General features: G+C 42.7%; 1 protein-coding gene across 1 annotated transcript; it reads left to right on the forward strand.

Moving 5' to 3' along the window:
• Nucleotides 1-9,630: 9,630 nt before the first annotated feature.
• Nucleotides 9,631-11,982, forward strand: LOC135879203 (toll-like receptor 2 type-2). The gene has a single exon (XM_065405110.1). It carries the CDS (start codon nucleotides 9,631-9,633, stop codon nucleotides 11,980-11,982), a length of 2,352 nt encoding a protein of 783 aa, XP_065261182.1.
• The last annotated feature ends 2,673 nt before the right edge of the window (nucleotides 11,983-14,655 follow it).

The following is a 14,655-nucleotide window of genomic DNA, read 5'->3' on the forward strand; positions in this document are numbered from 1 at the left end:
CACCATGCAAGACACAAACTATCTTATTTATACAGATAAAAGGGCACGAACTTAACAAGATAACAAAGGAAGCAGAATCTGATAAGTTTACCTGGGCTAGACATGCATAGTTAATTTCCTTACTAACTTTTACCAATCTCCAGTTAATGTTTCACCATTAGCTTAAGCGGACTCATTGTTTATGCCTTAAATGTTCCTTTTCCTGACACCTGTATTTCAGCATTCCTTATTTCTGCTTAAAGGTACATACAGCATTTCTTTAATCCATTTTATTTTTACAATATAATTCATTCTACTTTCACACTACACTACTGTGATCATGTCATTAGAAGCTCTGTGTCTTCATGAAGTTAGTGAATAGGGCCAGATTAATTCTCCTGTGGGCCCAGGGCTATTAGATTTTCTGGGGCCCCTATATACAAGTCTTTTTCCTAATTTAAAACAAAATGAGCACAATTATGGCATCGAGGCTATTAACGCTATACTAAACTTGCCTTTTAGTTAACAGAAAGCCATTCTGTGGTTACATTTCAGTCTTAAAAGATATAAAATATAGTTAGGTTAATTCAAAATAGCCTACTTCTTACCTTGGAACAGCTGTTCTTAGTTTCTTTCTGGGAGGAAGTTTGGGTGCAGGAGGGGGCTCCAGGCTGTGGCAGAGTGTTGGGATGCAGGACAGGGTAAGGGGTGTGGGCTCTGCGAGGGAGTTTGGGTGCAGGAGGGGGATTCGGACCTGGGACAGGGGGTTGGGGTGCAGGAGGGAGTGCGAGGTGCATGCTCCGGCTGGTGGCGTAGCAGGGCTCAGGCAGGCTGCATGTCATGGCCCCATGCCGCTCCCAGAAGTGGCTGGCTGCTGGCATATCTCTGCACGCCCCTCGGGGGAAGGGGGACATTGTGTCTCCGTGTGCTGCCCGTGCCCGGAAGTGCCATCCTTGCAGCTCCCATTGGCCGGGAATGGTACTGGGAGCAGGGGCAGCTCATGGAGCTGCCTCCCCCACTTCCGCCTGGGGCTGCAGAGATGTGCCAGCAGCTGGCCGCTTCTGGGAGCAGCGTGGGGCCATGACATGCAGGCAGCCTGCCTGAGCCCTGCTGTGCTGGGGCCCCCCTTAGCCTGGGTCCCTGGACTGCAGCCCCTAAAGCCCCTGCATTAATCCAGACCTGCTAGTGAACTGCTGATGCAATAAGCAGTATTTCCTTTAAGGCACTTCTGACTTGAATAGCCCTGAGCATAGTTAACATCTGACATCATTATTCCAACTTGTTTGAGGATTTAGGACTGAATGAGACTTGGAAATTTCAATTAATGCAGGAGAAATATTTTGTTTGTTGTAGGAGGAAAATCAGACCCTGGTTTAAGAACTAATTTATCTGGGAGAAACTGCAATTAAGCCTCTTTGATATAGGGGACTACTCAGATCTTCACTCTTCTGTGTGACATGGTGACCAGTAAGAAAGACAATTGAGGATTGAAAAATATTCTATTCTGTATTGGCTTGTATATCACCCTCATCACCACTCTATCTGTAGTGCATTAAGGGACATGACTAATATCTGTCACATGTGGTCGGTTCTTTCTCTCCTTTCCCCAGGGATAGAATTATGTGTGCAGTGGAATGTTTTGTTTGGTAAGGGGGATTTTTTTAATGCACAATTTAAACAAAAAATGGTGATGCTTCCATCCTAGGTTCAAAGCATGCCTTTGTCACATCTTGAGATACCCTGTTTAGGTTCCATCTTTCCACTCTGGAAATCCATGAGGGGATTTCCCCATACAATTTCCTTTGTAGAAGCAACAGATATGAGAATTCTAAAGTAGACTAGAAATGGGCTCTTGCACCCAATTCAGAGACCTGGATTTGAAGGGAACTCCACCTCAGGCTTCACATAAGCTTTCTAGAAGGAATTCCAGATATCCTGTGTAGACAGCGGTAACAGATTACTATGGGGGAGCACCAGGAAAACAGCATTTTAAAAATACTCTTGAACAGTTAGAATGATTTGGGTTTTCAAAAGAAACCAACCTGCTTCTTGGAGTACCCATGTCCCAGCAAAGTTATCCCATTGAGGAGTCAAGTGTCTTTAATCTGGAAATAGCCCAAAGTACATTTAGAGCCATCAGTCCCAGACACCATCATTAGCCAGCAGCCAAAATTACAAAATGCTGCATCCTCTCAATTATATAAAAAAAAACAAAAAAAACAAAAAAAACAAAAAAAAACAACAACACAGAGCAGAGGAACCTGTTCATCTACTACCTGGTCTTGGATTATAGGTCACAGTCTGTTTAGAATTGGGTGATTCAGAGGAATTTGGTTAATGGGCTTTAATCCTACCACGCAGTTTCTGCTGATCTCTGCAGTAGTCTTGGGGCTGGTATACACTAAAATGTACCATGTTTTCATGTGGTTGTGAACAATGTTGTTAATGAACATAATGTTGAACATGATTAAGCAGTCACTGTAGACCAGGATAAATCCATGTTCCCCATCATATCAGCTAATCATGATCAAACTTTCACCTGAGCAGGGTACTGTGGAAGTATACTGGGGCAAATCTTTAGTAACTCCAGCTGATGAACTTATGCTGTGAAGCAGAGGAGTGATATTTTTAGCATAGCCAGTGTAACTAGAGAAGCTCCTCTCATTCATGTGTGTTAATCCCTTCTGGAATTTTATTAAACTAAAATCTTCATCAATTATACCCCTGGGTAATGAATTAGACAGGTTAATTATCTAATGCTTAGAAAGGTATTTCCTTTGCGAGGAAGAAAATTGGGATGAGAAAAAAGACCAGGAGTGGGAGCAAGTGGTAAGGGAACATAAGAATGGCAATACTGGGTCAGACCAATGGTCCATCTAACTAAGCATCTTCTCTTCCGACAGTGGCCAATGCCACGTTCTTCAGGGGGAATTAACAGAACCTGGCAATCATTCAAGTGTTTCATCCCCTGTCATCCACTCCCAGCTGTTGTCAGACGCTACCGGTGTGGTGCTGTGCTCTGCTCAATGTTGATATCAGTCGTCTGTATGCGTGTTCCCTCTGTGTGCTGCCCCGGCTCTGCGCAGATACTGACACAGCAGACCCCGAGAGAACCCCCAATGATCACAGACTCTAATAAGGTACAAAGGCACCCGGGACAGGTTTATTGTCGAAGAGAAACACAGTCTCTAGCTCGCTGGATTAGGTATCGACGGGTCTGCTAGTATATATGTGCTCCCTGGCAATGGACCGGCTCAGTCAGTGGCAGGACTTTCCACTGCTCCCTAGGCCAGACAAAGATGTGCACTCCGGGACCTATTCTTATACACAGGTGCAGAACAGATTACTCATCACTACTGACGCATTAAGTTACAGCACCTCTATTAGCGGGTTGCCTTTCTCCTGGCACAGGTTGGTTTGGACAAACTATCCATCCATCATACTGTCTATCCATCGTATTGTTCTTTCATATTGTCTATCCATCATATTGTCTCTACTGTATTGTCTTTAGGCTAGGTCTACCTGTTCTTTGTTATCTGTGTGGGATGTGTTTGCACTCAGCTGTTCTGGTGCCGTCTTGGCCCACGTTCATTTTATTAGTGATTAATACGTACTTCTAGTAGCCCTCTTCTTGCCAACTTCTGTGAGCAGGGACCTGCCTCTGGCTCACAGCCCAGCTTTGCTTAACAATGTCTTGACTATTACTCCAGTTCAGGCCTCAGGCCTCATACTGGGCCTCCTATACAAGATTTTATGTTTCAGGGCCTCATCTTACTACATCAGCTTCTGACAAACAGGCTAGAAACACCAAGAGTATGGGGATGCATCCCTGACCTTCTTGGCTAGTTCTTTATTGAACCCTATTATATTATACTAGACACAATCAACTCAGGGCTAAATAGGGATTGGGAATGGCTGAGCCATTACAAACATTGAATCTATCTCCCCTTGTAAGTATTTTCACACTTGCTTCTTATCAAACTGTCTGTACTGAGCCATCTTGATTATCACTTCAAAAGTTTTTTTTCTCTTACTTAATTGGCCTCTCAGAGTTGGTAAGACAACTCCCACCTGTTCATGCTCTCTGTATGTGTGTGTATATATATCTCCTCAATATATGGTTCACTCTATATGCATCCGAAGAAGTGGGTTGTAGCCCACGAAAGCTTATGCTCTAATAAATTTGTTAGTCTCTAAGGTGCCACAAGTACTCCTGTTATTTTTGCGGATACAGACTAACACGGCTGCTACTCTGAAACCTGTTATTATATTTTTGGCCTTCACAACATCCCCTGGTAACAAGTTCCACAGGCTGACTGTGTGTTTTGTGAAGAAATACTTCCCTTTGTTTTAAACCTGCTTCCTATTAATTTCATTGGGTGACCCTTGGTTCTTGTGTTGTGTGAAGGAGTAAATAACACTTACTCACTTTCTCCACACCATTCACGATTTTATAGACCTCTATCATATCCCCCCTTAGTCGTCTCTTTTCCAAGCTGAACAGTCCCAGTTTTTTTAATCTCTCCTCATATGGAAGCTGTTCCATACCCGTAATCATTTCTGTTGCCCTTCTCTGTATCTTTTCCAATTAATTTATCTTTTTTTGAGATGGGGTGACTAGAACTGCATGCAGTATTCAAGGTGTGCATGTACCCTGGATTTATATAATGGCATTATCATATTTACTGTCTAATTATCTATCCCTTTCCTGATGGGTCTTAACATTGTTAGCTTTTTGACTGCTGCTGCACAATGAGCAGATCTTTTCAGAGAATTATCCACAATGACTCCAAGATCTCTTTCTTGAGTGGTAACAACTAATTTAGATCCCACCATTTTATATGTACAGTTGGGGCTATGTTTTCCAATGTGCATTACTCTGAATTACTCTGCATTTATTAACATTGAATTTCATCTGCCATTTTGTTGCCCAGTCACCCAGCTTTGTGAGAACCCTTTGTAACTTTTTGCAGTCAGCTGTGGACTTAACTAGCTTGAGAAATTTTGTATTGTTTGTAAACTCTGCCACCTCACTGTTTATCCCTTTCCCCAGCTCATGTATGAATATGTTGAACTGAACAGCACTATTCCTAGCAGGGATCCTTGGGGGAACCCCACTATTTACTACTTGTCATTCTGAAAACTGGCCATTTATTCCTATGCTTTGTTTCCTGTCTTTACAGTTACTGGTCCCTGGGAGAACCTTCCCTCTGAGCTCATCACTGCGCCGGGGAGGTGAAGAGGAGCAGAGCGTGAAAGGGGAGAGACAGGAATAGATCAAGCGAAGCCTTTCCCCTGACTGAAGTCCCAGTGAAAAGCAGGGGTCGGGGCTCTCTACGCGGGGAAGCAGAGTGATGACTGGCTGGGTGGGAGGACAACCAGTGCCTGGCCACAGTTGACTTTGCCTTGCAGACTGTCAGAAAAGGGAGAGGGGGCTAGAGAAGGCGGGAGGAGATGCCCGGAGGAGGGAGGGAGGGAAGATGCAGGCAGTGAGCGGTGGAGGTGCCGGGGACCATGGCTGTCTCCTCCGCCCTCCTAACGAATGCCCCCGGCTCGCTGCCTGGGTCCGAGCCAAGCCGCTCGGGGCCGCACACCCGCACGAGCTGGCAGGCCGCTTCTCTGCGCGCAGGCGGGGCTTTCCCGGACCTTGCGGCGCCCGAGCGGCTCGGCCGCTGCAGCTGCCCTCCCGCGGGGACAAGCCGGAGCGAGGGCGATCGCCGCCTGGGGCGCTCGCGGCGGGCGAGGAGCGGAGCGTGACTCGGGGCTGCGGTGGGAGCCAGCGCGATAGCCTCGCCCCCGCTACCTACCCGGCAGCTCCCAGTGCGGCCGCAGACGGGTCCCGGGTCCCCGGAGGTTGCAGCCCCCCAGGCGGGAGGAGCGGCTCCGTGCAGTGCTGGGGCGAGCGGGGACAGAGGGGGGAAGAGAAAAGCAGCCTCTGCCCTGGGGTTGAGTCTGGTCCCGGCCTTGCCGGGTCCCACAAAACGGGCTCACTGGGGCAGCTCCCCTCGGACCATGTTTGACAGCTTCCAGCCCTGGCTTATTGGTTGACGGGCACGTGGTTTGTAGGGTGCTCTTTGTTCTCCGAGATATTGATTTATTAGACCTCTGATCACCTCCCGGAGAAGCCCGGTGTTGAAGACAGGTGAGTCACAGACCCGAATAGGTAAGGCAGAAATAATAATCTCTCTCGGACGCGCCCTGGGACATCTCTTTAGTTACCTGACGTTTTTCCTGCGGTGCCCATCGTGGTCAGATCCAACTGGTTCAGGACTTTGCGTGTTTGTATCTGATGAATGTAACGGTATTAAGTATATTAGCAGTTATCCTCGAGACACCTTCATTGTAGTTGCTCTAGCTGAATAGTAACAATTTACACTATCCCGTTTAGGACCTGCTCCTGTGTCTGTGAAATCAATGTCAAAATGTCCATTGACCTCAGTGCTTCAGGGTCCAGAGAACTGTTAACATTTATTTTTAAACTTTAGCTTAATAATAGTTTCCTGTACCATATTTAGTTTGCGGAACGTTGGCACATTTCATTTTTATTGTAATAGTTATTAATTGATATGAGCACTTGTGGGGCCCTGAAGACACAGCTGTACAACAGCTTGAAAATTGCAAAGTTAGTTCATACCAAGTTTACAGCATAGACATTACTGTGTCTCTTCCTGCAAATATTTGATTGATGCTAGTTGTTTCTGAATTTCTACCTGACAATGCTTTTAGAGTGGCATGGATGAAAGTGACTTCTTTCCAAAGCACTGATGCTGTGTAGGGGCAAGATAACATTGTTACTTTGACAGGGAAAAACCATTTTAAAAAGCCATGAATATTGTCAAGATCTTAAATTTAATTACTAGCCAGAAATATGAAAGTGAGGGTGGTGGCAAAAAATGAACACAAATGAGAATGGGATTTTCCCTGGCATTTCACACAGTAACACAGTCAAAAGAAGAAGACTGGGAAAAGTGCCCAGCATAATGCATGTTAAAGAAAAGCTTGATTATTTCAAATATCTGAGAAGTTACTCAAGAATTCTTTCCACTCCATGCAATTTGCTCCGCAGTGCATCCAAGTGAAGTTTCAGTTTAGGCTACTGACCAAAGAAGTGCTGGTGACTGTGGAGCATGGTGTGTGTAGCTGAGTCAGCTAGAGATTACCACCTAGTGGCTAGCCATTTCCTCACTTTTTGTCCAGAATTTTCTATCTGTAAATAACTGCCCATATTTGCCACATTACTCAGGGTTTCCTTTTGAATTTCCTGAGCCATTTAAGAGGCAAAGTGTGGTCTTTCTGAATTTTATAAACTGGGTACATTTGGGGCTGATGAAATGGAGGGTCTGATTGTAATCCAGCTATTTAATTTTATTCCCCACCCCCCATCACTGTAGTGACTGAGCAACCTAATATCATTTAGATAAGCCTGTAGTCAGAGCAGAGGGTAGGGAAAGCTGGAAGCCCCAGTGCTGGCCTGCTCCTTTTCCAGAAGTACAGTACTAGACAACTGGGCTGAGAACAGGGGGAAAGTTAAAGGGGCAAGCGGCTCCTGTGATACCCCCCAGCTTGTTGGCCCTATGTCAGGGATAGGCAACCTATGGCACGCATGCCAAAGGCGGCACGCGAGCTGATTTTCAGTGGCACTCACACTGCTCGGGTCCTGGCCACCGGTTCGGGGGGGGGGACTCCGCATTTTAATTGAATTTTAAATGAAACTTCTTAAACATTTTAATTTAATTTTAAATGAAACTTCTTAAACATTTTAAAAGCCTTATTTACTTTACATACAACAATTGTTTAGTTATATATTATAGACTTCTAGAAAGAGAGCTTCTAAAAACGTTAAAATGTATTATTGGCACACGAAACCTTAAATCGGAGTGAATAAATGAATACTCGGCACACCACTTCTGAAAGGTTGCCAACCCCTGCCCTTTGTATTCTTTGCTGTTATGACTTCCATTGCTGTAGCAGAAACATAGCTGAGTCTAGAGAAGTGTGAATGGTGTAGTCATAGTTTGGGACTCTCCACCCATGATTTCCACTCTGTGGCCAAAGTTCTAGGGAGAGGCAGCAATAATAGGAAAAAAAGGTGGAATAGGTGAGAGAGTGGTGGGGGGCCTCATGGACAAGGAGAGTCTCCTAGTGTGGGGCCAGGATGTGGTGTGGTGGGGGAGGGGTTGAAGAAATGTACCCTCCCTCAGTATATAAAATAAATGCACAAACACCGATAATTCTATCCCTTTAAATAACCATAAGACTAGAACGGTTTAGGCAGCCGCTTTCTTAATCCTCTGGTAACCTTTTCTCTGCTCTTGTGGTACTCACAGGGGCTATGGGAAAACATGTGGAGGTAGCCTCTTTCCAAGCACACTATCTTAATTTCTTTTTGGTCTATGGCTGGTATTTTGTTACGTAGCCACTGCCAAACCTCGGGGGAGAAGGAAAGAAGAATGGGGGGCACAGCCATCTGCACTGGGGGGACTGAGGAAGGCAGAACAAAGGACGCCGTTGACGGCGAAGAATGTACCGGTGTTCTTTCTACAGACAGGGCCTGCTGCAGTAGGCTGGGCTAGCAGTACATTAGCTGCCTCACAAAGCCATGTCACTCCTGACCCACAAACACTCTCATTTTGCAATGCTGGTCATTTCCTGTAAAAAAGCTGAAAAATGAGAGGCTAAGTGGGGCAGACAATGAACAAGGAAGAGCGGCTGTCAGCGATGCTAACCAGAACATCCACCGGGGAAGAGGCTCTGGCAGCATAAAGTCACCATAGCCTTCTCTCTGCTGAGGGTCTGTAGGAACCAGTGCTGAACCCTCCTCTCAGGGATTCATTGTCAATATTTACAAATATTTGTTTGTCATATACAATATGGTAATGAAGGCTCTGCACAGACACCTAGGAAAAGGCAGTCCCTGTGCCCAAGACTTCACAAGCTGAAAAGTCAAAAGCTAGCTGAAGGTTGAGGGAAAGGATTACAACACATACAATGCCTTTTCTTCTTTTCAAAGAAACACTCTGCAGAAATAGTGACATATCTTGAAAATAATTTTAGTATTCAATAAGCTATTTCTACAAGAAATTGATTGTCCCCAGCTCTCATTGACTTCAGTGGGAGCTGGAGTGCACAGAAAGTGTAAGCACCCTATAGCTCAAACTTTGTACACAAAATTAAATCTGCAGATTTGGGGGGAGGAGGGGGGGAATAACTAGAGGGTGTTTTCTTAAAAAGCAGTTTGTTGGAACCTAGCTATTTATTGAACATAAAAAAGGACTAGGTTAGTAAATATTACATTATTATTAGGTTTATGAATATTTGACTAAAGTATTCACTGATCTGTGAAAGACTGGTGCAGGTAGTAATTAATGTAATGTTTTTCATTCCAAAGTTAAACACAGCAGGAAAAGAAAAAGGAACTGAAAGCCAAACAGAAAATCATTCTAGCACATTTATGTATAATCTGATTTTCTTGACGTAATATTTTAAACACTTGATATATTTTTCATGTTCCAAGGGCTTTACAAACAATAACTAGTCATAACACCTTATTGAAGATAGGTCAGTAGAGACTATTTTTCAAGTTTGGCTTTTTTAACACTAATAATTCATGTTATGCTTATTCTATCCCTCTTTTAAATTTTAGGTAAAATCATGTCTAACCAACTCTGGAAAGGGTGGGTCATCTACATGGTCATAATGGCAAATCTTTCTGAAGAAAAAGCCACGATGCAGGTGTGTCCTTCATGTGATGCCACTCATTTCTGTGACTGTTCTTCAATGAATTTGAGCACCATTCCTTCAGGACTAACAACTGATGTCACGGGGCTAAATCTGTCCTACAACAGCATAAAATATGTCAGAGAAACTGATCTGCTGGTGGGTGTGAATCTGAGAGTGCTGCTGCTGCAATTCAACCAAATTTGGACAATAGATAAGGAATCATTTATTTTCCTTGGAAAATTGGAACATTTGGATTTATCAAATAATAAGTTGACTCACTTGTCACCCATTTGGTTTAGACATCTTTTTTCCCTACAGCACCTAAACATACAGGGTAATTTATATACAACACTGGGGGAGAATCCCTTGTTTTCTAATCTCAAAAATTTGAGATATCTGCACCTGGGGAATAACAATTCCTTCTCTGCTATACGGAAGCAAGACTTTGATGGAATTACAGTTCTTGAGCAACTTGAGATTGATGGTCAAAGGCTCAGGCAATATGAGTCAGGGAGTTTGATAACAGTTAACATAAATCATATCATCATAAACATAAATGACGTTCAGGTGTTATCGGTGATGGTAGAAGATTTTATACATTCTGTACTATGTTTAGAACTGAGACATATAGCCTTCAATACAGCTAATGAATCTTCATTATTGGAGCCAATGAGTCATTCTGTCATGGAGAAATTTGTGTTAAAAAATGTTTTGTTTACAGATGCAAGCATTGACAAAATGTTAAACATCTTGGTGCATGCTGAGCAATTGTTGGAGCTGGAGCTGGACAATTCTATACTGCAGGGAACGGGACACTGGCATGAACCAATTAAAATAAAGAGAAAAAGCCCCATGGAAGTCGTGACAATACAGAGATTAACTATAGAAAAATTTTATTTGTTTTCAGATCTTAGCAGTTTGAAAAATCTTGTAGGTAACATCACTAAAATCACAGTTGTAAATACTAAGGTCTTCTTGGTGCCTTGCAACATTTCAAAACATTTTTCCTCACTCCTTTATCTTGATCTCAGTGAAAATTTGCTTGCAGATCCAAATTTGGAACATTCATCCTGTGATGGTGCATGGCCCTTGCTGCAAACTTTCAATTTAAGTCAAAATACATTGGGTGATTTACAAATGACGGCACGAAGTCTATCTCATCTAAAACACCTTACTCACCTAGATATTAGCCGAAACAATTTTGGTGAGATTCCAGAATTGTGTCAGTGGCCAGAAAACCTGAAATATTTAAATATCTCAGGCACTCAAATACCCAAATTAACAACGTGCATTCCTCAAACTCTTGAAGTTTTGGATGTTAGTAGTAATAACCTCGATGATTTTAGATTAAAGCTACCACGTCTCAAAGAGCTCTATGTTTCAAAAAACAAATTAAAGACCTTGCCAGATGCTCCATTTATTCCTAACTTAGTAGCCCTGAGAATCAGCAGAAACAAATTAACCAGTTTCTCGAAGGAAGAGTTTGGATCATTTAGGAAAATGGAGACACTGGATGCAGGTGACAATAATTTCATCTGCTCTTGTGAATTTCTCTCCTTCATTCAATATCAGGAGGGAATAGCTAATGTCTTGGCTAACTGGCCAGAGAATTACATCTGTGACTCTCCATCCTCTGTGAGAGGGCAGCAGGTAAAAGCTGCTCGGCTTTCGCTGTTTGAATGTCACAGAACTTTGGCCGTGTCCTTAATTTGCATTCTGGTGGTCTTGGTAATCCTGCTTATTGTGATCCTGGGCTACAAACTTCATGTGATCTGGTACATGAAAATGACCTGGGCTTGGCTTCAAGCAAAAAGGAAACCCAAGAAATCACACAATCATGACTTCTGCTATGATGCTTTTGTTTCCTACAGTGAAAGAGACTCCGAATGGGTTGAAAACTTAATGGTACAGGAACTTGAGAACGCTATCCCCCCATTTAAACTGTGCCTTCATAAACGGGACTTTGTGCCTGGGAAGTGGATCATTGACAACATCATTGACTCCATTGAAAAAAGTCATAAAACTCTGTTTGTGCTGTCAGAGCACTTTGTGCAGAGCGAGTGGTGTAAGTATGAGCTGGAGTTCTCGCACTTCCGTCTCTTTGATGAGCATAATGATGCAGCAATTTTGATCCTTTTGGAGCCCATTCAGGAGCAAACAATTCCCAAAAGATTCTGTAAACTGAGGAAAATAATGAACACAAAGACCTACCTTGAATGGCCTCTTGACGAAGGTCAGCAACAGATATTTTGGTTTAATTTGAAAATAGCATTAAAATACTAGAAAAGGTCTGTCAAGACTGAGCCAGTAATGAGTCCACTATAAGGGCCTGATCCCATTACGTTTGCAGGATTAGGCTCCTAAATTTCCCAGAAAGCTGAAAACACTGGAGTTTCTACATGGTGTTATGAAAATAGTTTTTAATCTTTTTATGTTTTGTTTTGGCCATTTATTGTCTCCACATTTCAATCGACAGTAATGAAATTTGTGTTAAGGAAATATAGGAATTGAGGACAGAAAATTGTTTAGAGATTTGTCCATGTCGTCTCTGCATACGTGTCTATAAAAAGGCTGTAGTGCGAGAACATGCAATATCTGGTGCAATTCTGTATTCGTTATATAAACCATTAAAAACCAAATGTAGTCGTCCTATTTATTTATATACTTAAGATTATATTTTTTCTAGCACCCATACCATCTAAGGCCCAGCTCCTCAAAGGTATTAAGGTACCTAACTCCTTTTGAAATCAATTGGAATTGGGCACCTGAATACCTTTGACAACCTGGGCCTAAGTGCCTGCCACATTATTAGACTGGCAATGCAAGGTCATTGATGGACTCCATTGAGTCTTCTACTCTTCACTCTTCCTTGGTTATGGGGCCTTGCTTTGGGTATAGATTTTTTTGGGGCATGGGGGGGTTGAAAATGGTAGTCTGGTTACTTTTTGTAAAGTAAAATAATGTAAAGAAAATAAATCCAGAGTTATAAAACATGTAAGCCAAGGAAACATTTGGCTATTGCTCAAATTTGTTAATTCAAGGCCTGATCTAGCTCCCATTTAAATCAATTGGAAAACTTCCCATTTGACTTCCATTGGAATTGGTCTAGACCCAGGATAAAAATGTCAAAAGTCCCTATAGCTATGTTTATACTGCAATCACAGGGTGCAACTGCAGGTCTGTACACATACCCAAGCTAGTCTGAATCTAGCTAGATCGGATCCTGCAATGCTGAAGCCACGGCAGTGTGCACTTCAATACAGGTTATGCAAACTTGCCTCAAACTCTGGATAACTATTCACAGGGCTAGCCTATGCTGAAGCACATGCTCTCAAGTTAACTAGATTAAAGCTAGCTCCAGTCTCTCTACCTGAGCTGCAATCATACCTGGGCTTACACATGTGTCAGAGCCTGGATAGACTATGCAATAGAAGCATATCCAAAAGTGACTTAGGAGCCTCAGCCCTATTTTCAAAAGTGATTTAGAAACTTAGGCCCCAACTCCTAACTACCTAATGAAATAAGAGCTGCTCTGAAAAAAAAATCCACTATCTTGCTCCTCTGAGTTCTCCAATTCGTCCTCTTAAAGCTATAGCCTACATCCCACTGTGTCGTAGGCTCCTAAATCACTTCTGAAAATGGGATTCAGGCTCTTAGGTTGCTTAGGTACCCAAACCTCACTCCCACTGTAGTCAAGAAAAGTTCTGTAATTGATTTCAATGGCAGGAGGATTGGGCCTATTCTCATAGTTTTTTTTAGTACTGTGGGTCTTTAACACGTTCTTTTGGAAGATGTTTTGTTGATTCACTGTTATATAATTATTCAGGTCAGTGAGGGAAGTCCTCTTGCACTTCTCACTAATCCTTTAGCATGCTGTAACTAAATCTGCTTCCCTAACACCTCCCAATTAAGCAACTCTCAGACAGCGCAACATAAAAAAGAAGATTTATTTACACTCGTATTTGCACATGTGAACATAACCATAAAAACATTATGGAGTCAAAGAATAGTACACACTAAACAGAAATTTACGCTAATGAGCACAATACGTTGAGCTGCTCGTAGTTACGGAACTGCCTGTTGAAATAAGAGCTGCTCTGAAGAATTCCACCGCACTGCACCCAAAACTGGAGTTTTGGATCATTAATTTCACCACTCCTTCTTAAAGGCAAAACTTCCACTCTCTCTGCTCTTCCTATTTGCTGAAGTTTTATGGTTTATTCTTCTTCCATTTCTTATGTTATATATCAAAACCTTAAAGTTGTCCTTAGTTGGCTCCATGTAACTTCAAATTTATCCTGGAATATGATCCATTTAAGTGATGTTCATTATATTTTTCATTTGAAACCTCAATATAAATACTTTTAAAGAATAGGTGATGTTTAGTCTGAATACAGCAGCTGTTATACATACCCTGGAGAAATTACCCTTCCAGGGGCAACTTCACTGACTCATGAACTGCAGAATACACTCTGACATGCACAATCTGTGTTCTAGTCCCTCCTTTTTGGGCTGAGAGTCTGGTACTGCTGAGGCAGTACGTTAGGCAGTCCCTGAGAAGGGAGAATCACACACAATTTTTGAATAATACCTCTTTTATAGCTAACACACAGAATTATGGTTAGGGATCTTGCCTTCACCCCTCTTTGGTTGGAGAGATGGTTGCTAAGAGGTGGCCCCTTAGAGTATAGTGTGTGTGTGGGGAAATAAAGGGAGGCGACCTCTGGAAAAAAATCCATTCTTCTTTACTGGGGAATTGGTGGGAGGAAGTCACCAGCAGTGGCCTATGTTTGTAGAAGTTCATAAATCCAGAAATTAAATGGGAGAAAGCATTTTACATTGTTGATACCATAGAGTGGCACTTGTTTTAATTCTGGACAACTCACTTATTAAGGGCTGCTCTACTTCACAAAATTAGGTTGGTTTAACTGCATCGCACAGAACTGTGAAAAATTT

Source organism: Emys orbicularis, chromosome 5, assembly GCF_028017835.1.
Source record: "Emys orbicularis isolate rEmyOrb1 chromosome 5, rEmyOrb1.hap1, whole genome shotgun sequence".
Taxonomy (NCBI): Eukaryota; Metazoa; Chordata; order Testudines; family Emydidae; genus Emys; species Emys orbicularis.

Bases quoted from the DNA above. Each gene is read 5' to 3' on its own strand.
- LOC135879203 (XM_065405110.1), top strand. From the start codon at position 9,631: ATGTCTAACCAACTCTGGAAAGGGTGGGTCATCTACATGGTCATAATG.